The sequence below is a fragment of the Lepisma saccharinum genome, chromosome 11, assembly GCF_977018435.1.
Source record: "Lepisma saccharinum chromosome 11, izLepSacc3.1, whole genome shotgun sequence".
Taxonomy (NCBI): domain Eukaryota; kingdom Metazoa; phylum Arthropoda; class Insecta; order Zygentoma; family Lepismatidae; genus Lepisma; species Lepisma saccharinum.
This window is the reverse complement of record NC_139239.1, coordinates 47,711,593-47,730,409: the sequence shown is the minus strand read 5'-3', so window position 1 is coordinate 47,730,409 and position 18,817 is coordinate 47,711,593. Positions and strand designations below refer to the sequence as shown.

The window sequence follows — 18,817 nt, the reverse complement described above, 5'->3', positions numbered from 1 at the left end:
CCCAAATCTTCTTTTCTTCCCTTCTCCGTCTCCCTCCCTCTCCCCTATCCCGGCGGGACGTCTTCCTTCAATGAACAGGAGGCGTTGTAAACTGCGTTCTGAGTGTTGTGGAGCTATAAGACTGAATTTTCTTCGACGTTTTAACTCTTGCGTCTTCGATAAACTGATTTTTATTAGCTTCTAGGGAAAATTTCAAATTAAAAAGGAATTAATCTGATATCTGTAAAAGTAACAAATGATTTTTTTTATATACATTTAATTATATATACCTTTTAAATAATTAATTTCTTATATGTAATAATATAATTAAAATGTATGTAATGTAATACTTTATATATTTGTGGGTAAATTAAGATCTTCTCCCCCCCCCTTTTCAACAGTCTTCAGCGATTTCGCACCCTGGTGGCTAATCTAACCTGATATACTCGCTGATCGAATAGAAGAGACTCTCACGAACCGAGTCATGTGGATTCAAAAATATGAAAATACTTACACTTTCAACGAAGGTGCAACAAAATAACTACTTTGTAACGAACCTGAGAGTTTAAGGTTTTATATTTGTAAGAAGGTAAGATTTATAAAATGTTTGTTACTTCAAATAATGTGCAAGTTGTCACAGACAACTACGCGTATAGTTAGATTGATACAGTTGTGGTTGAAACTTGTATATATGTTTATAAATACGTCATAATCTGTTCGTGTTGACGTCACTTTCTGATCTCAGCAGAGGAAGTGAACCGACCTGAATGTTTTTCACCTGACGACAGACTCGGCTAGAAAACAGGTGAAGGTGAGAAATGAACAGGAACGTGGTAACGTTTAATGGAATGCCCGAATAGTGTAATTCGTAATTATTTTCTTTTCATTCTTGCTATACTCCGAAATAATAATTAAGTACAGAAACTTTCGTGTATTTACGTTTGTTTTGTCCAACGTTAATTCTATATTCAAGTGTGTTTAGTGATTGTGATGTGATTTAATATGCTATAGGATTGTTCCTCTTCAGGCAGAAACGTAAGCAGAAATGTAAGTCCACATACGATAGGAAATATAAGTGATTATAAAACTGCGTTTAACTTTGAATACTGTGTTGTGCTTCTTTTCTACCCAGCAAGCCCTGATGATTTGCAAAGATTATCATGTTCCCGACTGAAGGAGTAGTGAACTAACTTTCTGACGACTGGTGTACAACCGGGGAACGTTGCAACTTAAGAAATAAGTTTCTGAAAAAAGCCCAAATTCCTAAGTTACTAGTTTATTTAGTTTGCATATCCTGCCTTCTGCGCTATTTTATTGTAATAAACATTTAGTATTAGTAACTTCAGTGGATCATCTAGAACGCGAACATATGGCTTGAAGAAAGAAAGCTTAGCAAATTTATACATTGCAGTTTGAGCGAGGATTGGTAAATATGTACTCCGTCCTCCTAAGGTAGGCCTACTTTGTAATTGCCTTACACCCTTACCCTCAAAATATGCCTCTCTTTCGGACATAGGTGTTGGTTCTGATTTGTGCTTTTCCTTTCATTTTCATTCAGGAGGCGTTTGATGATCTTAGGTTTCTTGTTCACCTCAAAATATACCTGTCTTTCGGACATAGGTGTTGGTTCTGATTTGTGTTTTTCCTTTCATTTTCATTCAGGAGGCGTTTGATGATCTTAGGTTTCTTGCTCACAGACAGTTTGACAGTTTTCCTATTTTTAAAAAACCCAACGGAGGACTGTTTAAATGAAGGGAGAAAGTACACTGCGAGGAAGTTTTCATCTGACACAGTTACATAAGAAAAAATGTATTCGCGGAAGATTAGGAACTGCTATAGATTTTTACAACGGGGGTTCCCGCCACCAAATGCATGGAAGTGGGCTGAACATTTATACGATGCCTTTGTTGAAATGGAAGAACCCGGACTGTGTCAAAGGCACCGTGGGAACCTCCACGTCAATCAGTGCTTGCTGCCTCGGCGACCGGGTAGCACCTTACTACAACACCACTTGGGAAACTCCGCCACGTTGTTAACCAGCTTCGGTGGGTATGTACTTGAAAGCTCCGTGGCGGGGGGCTGAAGCTCGTGATGTTAAGGTCGAGCGCGTGGATTTCCGAGACCTGATTACGTAACGGAAGCAGTCTACACACGCCCCCTCTCCTCATGAAGATTAGGCATGTTGAAGCGTATTTAGCGGAGCGTAACCTGCTTTTTTTTCTTCTCCGAACTCCCGTGGCACAACGATCATCTCAAGGCTGCATTGTCATGCAACAGTTACGTGCAAAAAGTATTGTTTAGGAAGTTGTGTTAACATTGTTGCCTTTGTTGGTAATGTTCTCTCTCAACAATCACTGGCTTACGCGGGATTTTCTTTCAGATGGGGCTGGAATTGTAAAAGTGGATATCACATAACTACGTTCTAGGTAGGGAACGGAAACGCTGTAAAATATTTCATAATTATCATTAGTAACCTTCATTTTAAAATTTTTTCAAGGAAAAAATTCTAATCGAGGATCATTTTAAGGAGAATTTGCATTTACTGCTTTGGCTTTTCTAGAGTTATTTTCTGCTTCATTTGATTTTTCTTCAAAATTTCAGGTGGGGCTGTAGCCCCATTAGCTCTGCCTTGCGTACTCCAGTGTCTACAATAGATGTGAGCCCAGTAGGGTCGGGTCGCCAGAACATTTTTGAAGGGTATCCGAGGGGAGGGCCCAGTGACAGTGCTGGAAAAGATAAGTGATAGTCAAGGGGCGGGGGGAAATATTTTCTGGGGACACACATTTTATAACAAAACACCATAAGAGAGAGAGAGAGAGAGAGGTGGTTGTGCGTGTGTGTTTGTGTGTGTGTGTACGAACTCCTACACTTCATGTCGACTTCCGTGGCGGAGAGGTTAGAACAACACGATACAGGATGCGAATTCAGGCCTTGGCATAGGTGTTCTTTGTGAATGTCGCTTCATCAATTTCATGTGATCATCATTCATCCTCATCTTCGCGATAAGCCAAAAGTGGTAGAAAAACGAATTAAAATAAACCAAATGAATCTATGAATCATACATTTCATTGATGGAAGTTTGTACACAACCAAACTCCCGAAGGCGTTAAGGCAATGGTTAGTGTGACGGATTTCCTGGAGTCTGAATAATCTATTTTACCGTCAAATCTGATAAAGTTATCTCGGTCATTCTGAAGTTGACGTAATCAGCACCATGCTCTGGTCTCTTTACCTCTCAAGGTTGCCCCAGGTACTATAAATCAAATTATTTCAATGATATTTTAGAACATTTGTGACTTTTTCGATTGTCCTGCATTAGATTGTAGCTGTACTCTAAAAATATTTCCAATAAAAAGCCTCTACTTATGTACTTATAATAAAACGTATAATACCCTGTCCCCCAAATGGGAGCAAATACTGCTCATGAGATTTTGAAACTTTTCATTCGCAAATTACAAACTTCGTATGCATCATTTACAAACTTATCCCCCTAAGATTAATATTTCTTCACTTTCAGAAGACTCTTTTGAGGTCACTAGACTTGTCTTGCATAGGAATAAGTCCATTAGTAACGGCTGATGCTTCGTGCGTTTCTTATAACATGTGTCGATTGTTCACACATTTGAATGTTGTACTTGCCCCCTCTCTGCTCCGCGAATGCGTTAATTTTCATGAGATTGTGAAACAGAATTTGAAATGCCTACGCATGCATCCTAGTTACCGGTCTTTCAACAGAAGTAGACTATCTGATATCAGGTGCTGTACGATTGACAACTTGGTACGACGGTACAGCTTTCTTCACGAAGCCCTAAGAGCAGAACGAGAGAAAGATCGACGCGGCCTGTATTTTTACGCGGAAGCTTATGGAAGTATTACTTTTTAAGTTATCAGGGAACATGTTACTTAAAATAAACGCACAAAACACATGGATAGAAACAGTGACGCAGGAACGTTTTTGATTTGGGATTTCTGGAAGGGATACAAAGTTCAACCAATTATATATAGGGTAACTTCGGTGAATAACGCCAGGCGGGAAACAACGCCATTTCAAAGTTTCAACTCTGAAAGCATGGACACATGTAAAGTTAAGGGGTGGCTCACCGTTGTGCGATAAACAATGGTGCCTGGTAGCATTGCTGATAAGAACGGTTGCCATTTTCGAGCCTTCATTTAAGAGAAACACATTGAACAGTGTAGACGTTTGAGTTGCGTTTCGAGGAAAAAGGGTCCACATTTTCATCGCGCCGACAAAGATGAGTGTTTTTCTATTGTAGGATTAGATTTTATAATGTTAACACTGTTGTACGTACACAATACGTTTATTACGTAAGAGAATTATGTGTGTACGGTTTTCATGGTCGGTGTCGTAAGTTTAGAACAGCTGGTTATCTGTTGTTTCGGGAAATAACGCCATCATCGTGTCGAGGAATAACGCCACTCAATTTAAACTCAAATTTAAGGAAATGTTGATTTCGAAAATAGGTTTATCCTTGCTCAGTTACTTTCGATATTTATTCTCGGTTAATTTCCTCTTTCAGATGGCGAGAAAATGTAGAAATATACAGGCCAAATGGTCAGTAGATGACTTTAGGCAAGCTATGGCAGCCGTCAAACAAGGAATGAAGATAGCATGTGCTGCACGTTTGTTCCAAATTCCTCGCAGAACTTTGAGGGACTGGGTATCGCGAAAAGACAAAAAAAGACATGCTTTTTCTAATAACTTACTACAGTAATTATTTTTACTAGTACAGTTTAGTAAAGAAAATGTGAATGTTTTATTTGTAATTAAGATAATGTGAATATTTTACTTGTAATTAAGAATATGGCGTTATTACCCGACAGGTCTGGAAATAACGCCATTTTGCATTAACACAGAATTTCGTATTTTATTGCTTTCATTATAACAGTGCAATCAATATTTTATTATTACACAATAGAGGAAAGTTCATTCTCCTAAACATGTAAGTTTCATGTTCCTAACAATAAAAATGTATGAGTTATAGAACAAAACGACCAATTGGTGGCGTTATTCACCGAAGTTACCCTACGTCTGTATGTGTGTGTGTATAAAACAAGCCACATATTTTCATAATCTTGTACACCTAACGACAAAAGTAATAGTAGGCTTCAAGTGGTATTGTTTCCCACAATGTGTGATTATTTATTCAAATAAAAACGCCAATAAGCCGAGGACAACATCTCCTTAGTATCAACAGAATTTCATTCTTTAAACAGTGGTTCTCAAACTTCGTCAACCCGCGGCCCTGTAAATCCGTTTCTTAAAATTCCATGCCCCAATTCCAAAAAAAATTAGGCGTAAATTGCTTTCTAATTTTTTTAAACTTTAAACATTAATTAATGTGAAACTTTGAAATTTATTATTATAATAAAAAATTATGGCATAATCATAATTATATAATCTATATATATCATATTTAATCTATTATGTCAAGACTTGTTGACAATTATAAAATTTAGTTTAAATTAGTTGAGAAGGGCTGTATCTAATGAAATATTTTAGTTTCCTTTGGCCATTAACATTAAATTACTTTTGTAAGTGCAGATTTTCATTGGCATGTTCCATTTAGGACCCAGAAAAATGCCAATTATTGACAATATTTCCACGTCAGTATATTTGTTAATGAAAATAGCTGCGCAAACTAAATTAATGGTGTTACCCGTCGGTGAACCTCCAAATTTAGAATCTAGGGAAACAACGCGCCTCCCAGTCAGATTGATCGATCGATCGCTCACCACCACTATTACGAAAGCTTTTTCTGTTATCGCAGTGGAAACTCCAGCTAAATGCCACCCTTCCAGGTGGTGACCAGATCGGGCTGCAAATCGCCAATTTCATGAGAACCTCTCGCGAACCGGTATAATTGACGCCAGGGCACGTACCAGTTGAGAAACACTACTTTAAAACATTACAAGATGTAAAATAAAAAAAATGAGAATAGTGATGGACAATTGCCTACTATTATCTTTGTCGTTGGCTGTACTGCCAACAAGCAATTTTCACAAAATAATTTTAATTTTTTTTTTTACAAATTTGCTGGCTATTTCGAAGATACGTAGTTTTTAACTGGTTCTAAAAACATGTATTATTCAAGAACAGATAAACTCTAGGCTTAATTTCATGGTTTTGCTTAATTTTAAACGGTGCTTGCTTCCGAGAACACAAGTTAGGTAATTAGTATCACAATGCAGTATTATAGGTTCACGGTGTTTTTCATTCTTTTAGATAGGGAGATAATCCAGACAAAATAAATTTTTGTGTTTATTTTTTAAACGCTATTAAAACTATATTATTTGAACGGCATCATCCTATTACGTCTGCCAAATTATTTGAGGGGGTTACAAGGAGTACAGTTCGGATCAAAGCATTTAAAGGGGGTACAGTGTACCCCTGTAACCACTGTGCGAATTAAGCTTTTTGTTTAGGGGGTGGTGGTGCCCACTCAGTGGCGTATTTGTGATTTAATTTCGTGAGTTATGCAAATTTACTATATGTTACCAGTTAGTAAACTAAACTAATGTCTGGGGATTGTAAGTAGGGGAGACCGGGGCCAAATTAAACACGGGTTAATTGTAACAGTCGCGATTGTGGGTTTCTTTTAATTGACTTGAATGCCGGAAGATGGCTCAAGTACCCAGAGAGACAACGTGAACAAAGCCACGAAGGACCGTTAGTGTAATTTGCAATCGATGCTGTGTAGGAGCGAAAACGTGTTTTTGTGTCACAAACGTAATAAACAAACTTTTCAGATTTTTCATTGTCTTGAACTTGATGAAAGTAATTGTTAGCATTCCAGCATATCAGTACACGTGCATTTGTATCCTGTTTCAGCTCACGTAAAAGTAAGTAGAAGTTATTTTTTTATTTAAAAATAGTTTCGCTTTTCTTTCAATATGGCGTTGCTGGGTCAATTGTAACACACCGAGCGGGGACGGTTGTAACATGTTACAATTGCCCCCATATACACTCACGTTGTGTGCTAAATTGTTTTCTTTTGTAGTTCCCTTCAACAATTTCATTACATATTATGTATTTGTTTGTTTCAGTATGCCGCGTAATCGTGAAAGACGAACCGACCGAGGAACACCCCAAGAAGTGATGGAAGCTGCTGCATCTGCTGTTATGGACAATAACCAATCATTGAGGAGTGCCGCTAAGGATTTCGGACTTTGCCATGTCTCCCACTACGTTTTTTTTTAATAAGAAACGCGAAAACAAGAATCCAAAAACTGGATATAATCCTCATGACCGTGTCTTCCAATCGCATGAAGAGGAAATATTGACAGATTATGTGAAGAGAGCTGCTGATTTATATTATGGACTCTCCACCAAGGATCTGAGGCGGCTTGCCTATCAGTGCGCCGTTCGCTAAAGTTTAAATTTTCCGAAGAACTGGAGTTACAATGAGATGGCTGGTGTTGACTGGCTGAGTGCATTTTTGAAGACGAATCCGTCCCTGTCCCTTCGCCGACCGGAAGCAACAAGTCTTTCCAGAGCAATGAACTTCAATCGAACAAATGTAAACATTTTTTTTATATAATCTGTCAAAAGTCCTAGACGAGCATAAATTCGAGCCACACAATGTCTCAACGTAGTCGAGACGGGAGTGCATACAATGCAAACTCCGACCAAAAACATTGCTTCAAAAGGAAAGAAGCAAGTGGGCCCCATAACATCTGCAGAACGAGGGACTTTGGTAACAGTTTACGTGGCAGTTAGTGCGGTCTGTAACTGTGTGCCACCAATGTTTATATTCCCCCGTAAAAACTTTCGCGAGAATTTTGTTAATGTTGGACCTGTGGGGTGCATTGGGGCTGGAAATGCATCTGGCTGGATGCAATCAGAACAATTTCTTGAATTTGTCAAGCATTTTGCTAAGCATGCAAAAGCAACGCAACAAAACAAGGTACTTTTGCTGCTTGACAATTACGACAGCCATCTATTTCTACCAACCTTTGTGTTCTGCAGAGAAAACGGAAACATTTTGCTATCATTTCCGCCCCACTGTTCTCATCGCCTCCAACCTCTCGACGTCGGAGTGTACGGTCCATTCAAGAAGTATATGTACTCGGCAATGGACTCCTGGATGAAAAGTCACCCAGGATCTCGGATGACCATGTATGATATTCCGAAGATAGTTGCACTTCCGCAAGCTCCAACCCCAAACAACATTTTGTCGGGGTTTTCTTCTACAGGCATCTGGCCATTTCATGGAAACATCTTCGATGATTCTGACTTTGCCCCTTCAGATGTCACAGACAGGCTGAATGAAATTCCAACCAGCCTGACTCCTCTGGCAACCACCAGTGCAGCGACAAGTGGGGATGACGCTCCGCCTACGCAATCAGATTTTTCTCCTCAATTGGTTTGCCCCTTTCACAGGGCAGATTTTGAAAAAAAAATTCCAAAACGAAAAGCAGGAAGAAACAGACGAAGAACTGCAGTGTTAACAGATACACCAGAGAAAGAAGCGTTAGAACAAAAAAGTAGAAACTGCTCCATGAAGAGATCTGGTGGCAATGTAAAGAAACAAGTCAAACGGAAACTATTGCTACAGAAAAAAGATAACAGTTGGATCATCATCATCAGAAGAAGAAGATTGTTATTATCTCGTTTGTCTTGACAGCTACAGCAACAGCCGTCCTAAAGAACAGTGGATTCAGTGCATTACTTGCAATGAATGGGGTAATGTTAGATGCACTAAAGGTGAAAATAATTTGAGTGTCCAAACTGTTTCTCAGACTAAAATGTAAGTTAGTCTGTTCATACTCTGAGAACTATTTATGAATGTATGAATGTACTTTTGTATGTATGTATGCATGTTGTATTTTAAGTATGATAGTACGCTATACTCAAATTCTTTTAATTTATTATGAGTGCTACAATTGACCCATATGAGTGTTACAATTGTCCCCATTAGTGGGGACAATTGTAACAGTACACCCTTCCGCACTTATTTGCATATTTCACACATATCATGGATCATAAATATGTTCTGTGTGCGTACAATGATTGGCGAAGGGTGAATAGATGGTTTCAATAAAAATCCGTGATTAATTATTGCAAATGTTACAAATATATGCCACAACATTCAAATGTTGTTACATTTGACCCCGGTCTTCCCTACCTTAGAACATGGGTTCTAACGTAGGTCATTAACAAATCTTATGATAACATTTAAACATAATTTAGAAACAGAATAAAGCCCTTTATTTACATTCTAAGTAAACCCAAACTCATATACACAAAAAGAGCTAACTATCAAACTAGTAAAACCGAAAACTTGACCAAATATCTATTACCAAGTTTCATATTGTTCATTGATTTTCTTTTTTTACTTCGCTTTTTGTCCCACTTTCGGTTAATTTGCGAAGATTGGGATGAGTGATGATGATATGATGAAATTGATGAATGGACACTTACAAACATCCATGCCCAGGCCGGGATTCGAACCTGGGATCCCTAGCGTCGTAGCGAGATATGTTAACCACTCCGCCATGGGGGCCAGCTACAAGTTTCTTGTTGAACACTTTAATACATGTAAAATATCAGCACTATGCCGTGAATACTTAAGAGGGGAACAGCTTGCTGTTGGCTCGGTGAGTTGTTCGGTTCGGTGTCATGTTTTAATCCAGAAGGAAGCATATTATTCGACAGGGAAATTTTTGATGATACGACTATTAATGGGCACGAATTATTTTTCAATTGAGTTTGTTACATAGATAAGAACGTGCTTTCAATTCTTTGAGTGGGAGAAAAGTAATTTTATTTTTTCTGTGGGTAAATTCCCTGGAACCTCCTACCCGTTAATTCGCACACTGTCTGTAACCTCCGCCACTGGGCAAAAACAAGAAAGTTTGTAGATGAACTGACTTTTACTGAAAATGCGAAAACATTGATCCGGTTATTGAAATTCTTGGGTTGAAGAACGAGCGTTTCCATAAAAAGTGCATGGAGGTTGAAACACATTTATGAATAATATTTGTGATAAGCTTTATCAAGCTTAATGCTACTTATGAGATCTGCTTCAAACTGCAACGCGAAAGAAACCCGTGAACTTGATCTCACCATTCTATTTTTCTCTAACACTCCCTTGCATTTTGACAACTGTATTACAGGTGTGCCTTATGCGGAACTGTACCTCACTGCCTTAAGTTAAATGCAGATGGCAGTGGTTAATGATTCGATGTTTTTCTTGTTTTGCGTACAGTAATATGTTTCTCTTCTTTATTCTGTGTTACATGTTTTACCATAATTTATTTATCACCTCCAAAATGGCCGAGATCGAGACCTTCATGGCACGATGCTATATGCAAAGGGAACCTTACCTTACAAAGAAAGAGCATTCCAAAAAGTAATGACAATCCTTGTTCATGATTATTTATGCGTGTACTGATTGCTAACTGAATAATATCTTCACAAATCGCGAAGGCGAGGCCAAACTTCTGTGGGTTAATTCCATGTCTAATTTACCTGAATATTAGCATAAAATGTAAACCAAGGAAATCACTTTTTGATAGAATACTTTTATCCGAAAAACTTCACACTGTTACAAGAATATTCCATGACTGTTATCTGTTACCATAGCAACGACAATGTTGCCAAGCACATAAATGTACAATTTAACATAAATAGAAAACAAACGTTATTAAACAGCAACTTGAACATTAACATTTGAAGTTAAAAATAGATAATAATGATAATAACAAATGAACATAATAAGTAAAATAAATTTGTGCTGTACAGAACAGTCACATGTGTCAACAGTTGAGCTCACAACAAATAATAGTACGGAAATTGAAAATAATACATCAAGTAAGACTGGAATTACTGATATAATAAAATGATATTTTTGCATTTTTAACTTCCGTTTTCTGCCAATTTTGCGTAATGGCGAAGATGATTCAGGGTGGTAAGATGAAAGAGATGACAATCACAAATACAGATTGACAGGACAGAAGCTCTTCAGTGGGTTATAATGGCCGAGAGTCCAGACACCAGAGCTACGTTTCTCTGCAAAATGCAGTCCAGGATATACCACGTAGAAGAGCGGTTGACATTTGTGTGTCTGCACAGTCACCTCTTTAAGTAAAAGATTATGTGAGACATGGCAAAAAAAAAGTATTCCAAACGTTGTTCATAGGCATAAGTGCTTACATTTCAGTTTAAAGTGTGCTAAATACCTCGTATAAATGTATACAGCCGTATACAATATTTTGGGGGCAGTGGCGGCGATTGGGGGGACGAGGGGGGCAGTTGCCACCCCCCAACCTTTCGCCACTTTTACCCCCGCACTATGCTAAACCTTATCTACAAAAGGGAATATACTGTCTTTGCCCCCCACTTTTGGCACCTTGTCCCCCCTGTTTTGGAACCCAATCGCCGCCACTGTGTGGGGGCCTCCCCGATGGTGTAGTGGTAACGTCGATGTTTTGTAATCAAGGAGTCCTTGGTTCGATGCCTGGTGGATGTTCATAGTGGTTAGGATCCCACTTTAAACTGTAGGCACAGTGCGGATTAGCCTTTCTGTCAATAAAAGTGGACTTTGAAAACAATCAAATAATCTTATAATGCCAGTCATAATCTAGAATCAACATTATATGAAGTTTAATTTTTGACTGATTACTTCTCGTGTATATTCTTATTCCAGAATGGAATGATTACACTTAAGTTCAGTTCTAGCTTGAAAGTGGCGATTGTTCTGTTATAATTGGACAGAAAATTTGCTACTTTCATTTTTTTGTGCAGTTATTGTAAATTTTGCTTCATACTTTAAAATCACTCTGTGTAAATTCGAAAAGACTCAAACATCTTTGTTTAAGCTTCATAATAATATTCATTACACTAGCCATTAACTTGACGCGCCTAGTTAGATATTCACACACAGCTTTGCCAAGATCTGGTCAGATATTTACTTGCAATATTTGCGAGTTAAAGAATGAATTAAACGACCATTCCAAAGGTTATATTTTCAAAATTGTATAAAATTTACTAATGTTACGACTATATTACTTTCAAAGACTTTCCCCTTCCACCAAGTGGCTAACACATAAATCCCATGCATATTCACAGAAAATTTAACATCTGCTTATAAAAGGGACCAGAAATATTTTGCATTTTGCATTGATTCAGCTTTAGGGAATGCAGTGTTTCTGTAATCCCTTGTTCCTTTTGTGAGTTGCACAAAGCTTTTACGTATACTCCTATTAGTATAAGCAAGTAGCTAGGAACTAAATATCAAAGACATAAAATTAAAGAACTATATTTGCAATGAACTTATAAATTGTCTTTTTCTATTGCGTGTGTTCTATGTTTTGGTTTTTATCATGATGATGCTACAAAGATTATATTTTTTTGTGCATTAGCTTTGTGGTAATAATGTCGATGGTCATTATGGAATTATTTTAAAGAGCATGGCAAAATTTAGCTCTCTCTATATATTTATGAAATATACTCAATCGTAGATGCGTGAATTTAACTTTGTTGCAGCTATAGGGGCCAATTGGAGGGTACAAAGAGGCTGATTGCCCATATCTTAATTAAAAAAAACCACACCTGTTTCCGCACCTCAAGCTTTCAGCTCTCTAGTGGCGCAGTGGTAGCGTCGTCGCTTTGTAATCAAGGGGTCCCGGGTTCGATAACCGGTGGAGACAGATAGTGGATCGGATCCCACTTTAAACTGTAGGTCCAGTCCCGATTAGCCTTACTGTGCATAAAGTGGACTTAAAACACCAAATCAGCTCCCCAGTGGTGATGATAAGAAAAATCAGCATAACAAATCATGAAATAGAGCTCATTATTACATTTTGTGATGAAGTAAAGCTCTTGGATTTTTTGGCAAGGATGGATAAACTTGTTCGACTTGCATGTTCAATGTCGATTAGATCTGTGTAATTCAATTATGCATGTTCAATATTAAAAAAAGAGTTTATATTAAATGAGATACAACCTTATTTCTTTAAATTATAAATCAAATAATAATATGACCGTTTGTCACTTTGACAATAAATGATCGAATAAAGCTTTGTGGCCGTGAGCTTTAAGTGCTCCACTATCGATCATGCCACCGAATTTACCAGGTACGAGCCGCGGCTTGGGCAATGGCATTTTTTCTTCATTTTCTTTCTAAACATCACTCATCATCATCGTCGCGATTAGCCATAAAGTGACTTATTAAATAAATAATACTAAATAAAAAATACAAATGAATATATAAATGACACTTTACAGCCTCCCCGATGGCGCAGTGGTAGCGTCGCGGGGTCTCGGGTTCGATAACCGGTGGACGCACATAGTGGTTCGGATCCCACTTTAAACTGTAAGTCCAGTCCCGATTAGCCTTGTTGTGCATAAAGAGGACTTAAAACACCAAATCAACCAACCAATAAATGACACTTTTTCCCTCTGAAAACTAGCATCACAATCCTCACGGTGTAACCTTCGCACATCTTCCCTTAGATTCTAGAATCTGGTGACGCATTTTACTGAGGTCGTATCGAAACACATACAATGTGTTTTTGGAATGTTCATTAACTATGACTTAATTAAACCGTTAATCGGAACACAAACAAACGAGCGGAAAACAATGCAATAGAGTTCAGTCAATATATCGGGTAAGTAAATATTCATGTAATTTTTGATACGTGTATAATGTAGATGCATGCTGTTTCTGTAACAACTTATATGTCGACTCGGTGGCCGAGGGCAGTTAGTCAACTTTAAAAGTTCTCAGGTTCGAGTCCTGGTGATTGGCATGGGTGTTTTTTGTGAGTGTCCCTTCATCAATTTCACAAAATCATCACTCATCCCCATCGGCCCGATTAACCAAAATGGGAAAAAAAGCGACTCTACGTATCAACAGTACATTAACAACTTATTTTTTTCAAGCTCACACTTCTCGACACAAAAGGAAATGCCCGTGCGTTTGTATTTTTGATCTGTTGCGTCAGCGATTGGGTGTTCGACTCACGATTGTCCTGAGTTCGAGTTCAGATTCACGAGTCCAACAATCAACATGATCGGCCACCGAAGCATTGTCAACATTATAAACTACGAGACATCATCACTAGAATTCCTAAATTTCAATACAGGAATATAATGAGCACCATTGCATCAGTAAACTACACTAAATCGCACCCAGACCGCACACACATGCACCAGATCGAAATGATTTATATTGATATAAATACGTACACATATTGGCGACTGCATAACTCCGAGCAGGGCACAAAAACTACTAAAAAACCTTCTTAGAACGAAACCGAAAGACTGTATGACACCTAAGGACTCCCGCACTTTCACTTTTATAGCGATGTTATTCTCAGCCTTGCCCGGCCCAGCCTTCTTTAAGCTCCCCCCTCCTCTCCTTCCAGACACGCTAAACGATGTTCATTTTTCCCTTCTTGGGGCACCTCCCCCCTCCCCCTTGTACGCTCTTTCCGTTTCGTCACATTTCCTGTGCAAAGCATCTAATGAGGACTGCGTATTCGAGTGGATCAAAGATTCATGGTTGCCGACTCCAGGAACGATTCTCCAAGTTCTTCCTTGAGCTGTGCAGTGTTGTGCTTTGTGATTTATTGAAATTAAAATTTAGGTTCGTCAGCATGCAACATATTTTGCACCCATACGTTACGTTACACACAATAGCTAAAATCAACATGTGTCTATGAGGACTAGAATCTCATTGCTCAGGTTAAAATCTGAGGCTGCAAAGGAACCTTCAGCACATACAGTAAAACCTCGTTAATACGGACCCCGATAAGCCGGACTTCGCTTAATCCGAACAGGCAAAAAAAAAAAGCAAAATGCGAGGTTTTAAATATGGCTAGAAGCCAACAATCGCATTCGTCATATTGCTCCATTGTATTACGTTGCATTGCTTTACATTTTACTGTACTATATAGTGTGCTTGGGCTATGCCCTTTAAATACACCATAATAAATTTCAGTTAATCCGGACTTTCGTTAAATCGGTCAACTTATCCCCCCATTAGTCCGGATTAACGAGGTTTTACTGTATAAGGATAAAACATAGGATAACACACAACCCCACAGTCGTATTCGCCTGCAATACTACAGTTACCGGAGTGCACTACATGAAAGTGAGGTTGACATTTGGTGTCCCCTGAAAGGATCACCCCTTAAACCCCAATAATTGATTATTAACCGAATGAATTCATCAAAATTTCAAGTGATCATTCGATTATATCGCAGAATCCTTCACACTATAGTATTGATTGATTTGTTTTATTTACTTGACTTTTCTATCCTTTTGTGGAGCGGTGATTTGGCGGGCAGTAGCTGCGGATTCAGACACCACCTTAGAATTCTAAGTTAGGATTGAACTGCTCATTGCATTTCATCCCTCGTCTATTTCACGAGTGCAAAAAATGAATTTCCTACACGCCGCTTGTTGGCTCCTGGCTTTCATGCGGAAAAATCTAGGTTCGAGGCCGGGGATACGCTGAAACATTTATCTGTGAATACAGTGCATTTACCTTCCTTTCCAATGAGCATTCGAGTGCATTCCTCTGGGTCTTAAGGCAACCGGAGCGTGATATCAATCATACTAATGAACAAACTGGCTAATGTGTTTGCATATGAAATGTGCATTATAGTGTTTACTCAGATGCTTTTTTCCCCTTACAGATACCTGAGTGATGTCAGAACTACAACCATACTTCTTGCTGAAGAAGGGGTGAGTATCGGACTTTTATAATTGTACGCTATTTATTTTTTTGATGTAGCCTACCTTCCCTACCCAAATACATTCAAAATACATTTATTGCTCTATGCTGGAAGTTAGGTTTTTCGGATTGAGCGATCTGCGACGATAAGCATGGCCAGGAAAGTTATGCCCCCTCAAATATAATGAGTACATCTTTTCGATAGTATAATAAGGGACTGAGCACAACAAAGGAAGGAAAAGTTCACACCCCCATTACATAAGTCTTATGAACGCCTCTGAAAGAAACGGAGTGAAAATTTGAATTATTTTGGTTCCTAGGTGAAAAGCAGCCCATGAAATGAGGTGTTCATAAGATGAAATTAAGCGAAGGCCCTTGATATAGACAAAAATTACCTTTTTCGGCTGTGAAAATATTAACGAAATCGAGTGTTTAGAGGGGGAAAACGTTTTCCTCGTAATATGACTAAACCACTATCAAGATGGCGTAGTGGTATGGCGCCTGCAACCTCTAGGCTTTCTGATCTTATGCCTTACGCTTTGTGTTAGCGTACGATCGACATAACCTTATATCACCTAAAGGTAAAAAAGGTAAAGTGCTCCCCTGTGCTTAGCACCACGCTATGAAGGCGTATAGGAGGTGTGGGGGTAACGCCCCACACTTTCTTGATCCGGTTGTGAGTGGGGTTGATGTGATCAGCACCACGCCCCTGACCGCCTTTACCACCCAGGGTTTCCCCCAGGTACCCATGTCATTCGACTCTGGGTAGACGCCGGGGCCGCTTCACCTATCCGATATATTTTTCTTCCCCCTGCGTCTCTTAGCAACCAGAGATTTCTTCTGGTTTCTTGATAATTTCCAGCATTGCTCTTGCTTTCACTAACTATTTTCAACACTGTCTTATTTGTCCGCTAAAAAAATAGAATTTTATCGCTTATGGCTACAGAAGACATAACGGTATATAATTACTTTGGGTTAGTACAATGTCATAGAAATGTAAGTGTGAAACCTTGGTATCAAATTACCACGCCTTTCTAGAAGTAGCGAAAAGGTCACCCGACTATTTAACATACCAAAGATTTGCAATTGTTTTGGGGGGAGGAGGAGGGGGAGAACTCCAGATTTTAGGAATGGTAATATTTTAAATTTAATATTTAAATGAATTTCAATGACTTGTAGCGTCGAAACGAGGCCTAAATGAACAAATCGTTAGAAGAAAAAGTTATTCGCCTTGATGTTTTCTACATGTTGTTAAAGCTTGTCCGTGTGTTGCGGTGACATTTTGTATATTCGGAACATGTATATAGCCTATAACTGGTATCTTCTGAACGGTTGGCTGGAAAGCGTCGAATCAACGATCGATTTAATTGTCCTCGGCTGGCATCGTTTCCTTTTGTCCAAAAGTTCCGAACTTCGCTCGCGGCATCAAAAAAACGAGAATAGGATACACTCTGTGTTGCCAAACCTATTGTAAGATAATTCCCCTCGCTGTATAAGGGAGTGTTGCTAAAGAACCTCTTATGAGTAAACTCTCGTGATCACGGGGGAAAATGATGGTAGAAGGACTCTGGGTCATTGAGCCTTTTTCTAACACACACAGTGCCTCCCCGATGGCGCAGTGGTAGCGTCGTTACCTTGTAATCAAGGGGTCCAGGGTTCGATACCCGGTGGAGGCACATAGTGGTTCGGATCCCACTTTAAACTGTAGGTCAAGTCCCGATTAGCCTTGCTGTGCATAAAGTGGACTTTAAACACCAAATCAATGGAATGCAATTTTCTAACACACATTAACGGCGCTGAGGTACGCTTGGCGTCGCTGTGTCTAGGGAGCCTATATTGTTTCTAGAACTTTGCCACAAGGGAGTCTATGTTGTTCCCAGAACGTTGTCTCAAGTGAGTCAGTGTTGTTCCCAGAACGTTGTCTCAAGGAAGCCGATGTTGTTCCCAGGTCGTTGTCTCAAGGGAGTCAGTGTTGTTCCCAGAACGTTGTCTCAAGGGAGTCAGTGTTGTTCCCAGAACGTTGTCTCAAGGGAGTCAGTGTTGTTCCCAGAACGTTGTCTCAAGGGAGTCAGTGTTGTTCCCAGAACGTTGTTTCAAGGAAGCCAATGTTGTTTCTAGAACTTTGTCACAAAGGAGTCTATGTTGTTCCCAGAACGTTGTCTCAAGGAAGCAGGTGTTGTTCCCAGAACGTTTTTTCGAGGAAGCAGGTGTTGTTCCCAGAACTTTGCCACAAGGGAGTATATGTTGTTCCTAGAACGTTGCCTCAAGGGAGCCTATGTTGTTCCTAGAACGTTGTCTCAAGGGAGCCTATGTTGTTCCCAGAACGTTGTCTCAAGGGAGTCTATGTTGTTCCCCAAACGTTGTCTCAAGGAAGTCAGTGTTGCTCCCAGAATGTTGTCTCAAGTGAGTCCGTGTTGTTCCCAGAACGTTGTCTCAAGGAAGCCGATGTTGTTCCCAGGTCGTTGTCTCAACGGAGTCAGTGTTGTTCCCAGAACGTTGTCTCAAGGGAGTCAGTGTTGTTCCCAGAACGTTGTCTCAAGGGAGTCAGTGTTGTTCCCAGAACGTTGTCTCAAGTGAGTCAGTGTTGTTCCCAGAACGTTGTTTCAAGGAAGCCAATGTTGTTCCTAGAACTTTGTCACAAAGGAGTCTATGTTGTTCCCAGAACGTTGTCTCAAGGAAGCAGGTGTTGTTCCCAGAACGTTGACTCAAGGGAGTATATGTTGTTCCTAGAACGTTGTCTCAAGGGAGCCTATGTTGTTCCCAGAACGTTGTCTCAAGGGAGTCTATGTTGTTCCTAGAACGTTGTCTCAAGGGAGTCAGTGTTGTTCCCAGAATGTTGTCTCAAGGGAGTATATGTTGTTCTCAGAACGTTGTCTCAAGGGTGTCTATGTTGTTCCCAGAACGTTGTCTCAAGGGAGTCAGTGTTGTTCCCAGAACGTTGTCTCAAGGGAGTCAGTGTTGTTCCCAGAACGTTGTCTCAAGGGAGTCAGTGTTGTTCCCAGAACGTTGTCTCAAGGGAGTCAGTGTTGTTCCCAGAACGTTGTTTCAAGGAAGCCAATGTTGTTCCTAGAACTTTGTCACAAAGGAGTCTATGTTGTTCCCAGAACGTTGTCTCAAGGAAGCAGGTGTTGTTC

The 18,817-nt window shown here is 39.4% G+C and overlaps 1 protein-coding gene across 2 annotated transcripts in view; it reads right to left on the bottom strand.

Annotated features, from left to right (window-relative positions):
* Window positions 1-14,304, bottom strand: part of LOC145994777 (uncharacterized) — a 37,375-nt gene extending 23,071 nt beyond the window's left edge. The window contains exon 1 of one of the 2 annotated variants that reach the window (XM_083131032.1): window positions 14,192-14,304. In XM_083131032.1, the coding sequence (XP_082987158.1) occupies window positions 14,192-14,209 (18 nt within the window). In that variant the 5' untranslated portion in view covers window positions 14,210-14,304. The remainder of the gene's footprint in view (window positions 1-14,191) is intronic. The other variant, XM_083131031.1, reaches the window with a different exon arrangement.
* Between the last annotated feature and the right edge of the window lie 4,513 nt (window positions 14,305-18,817).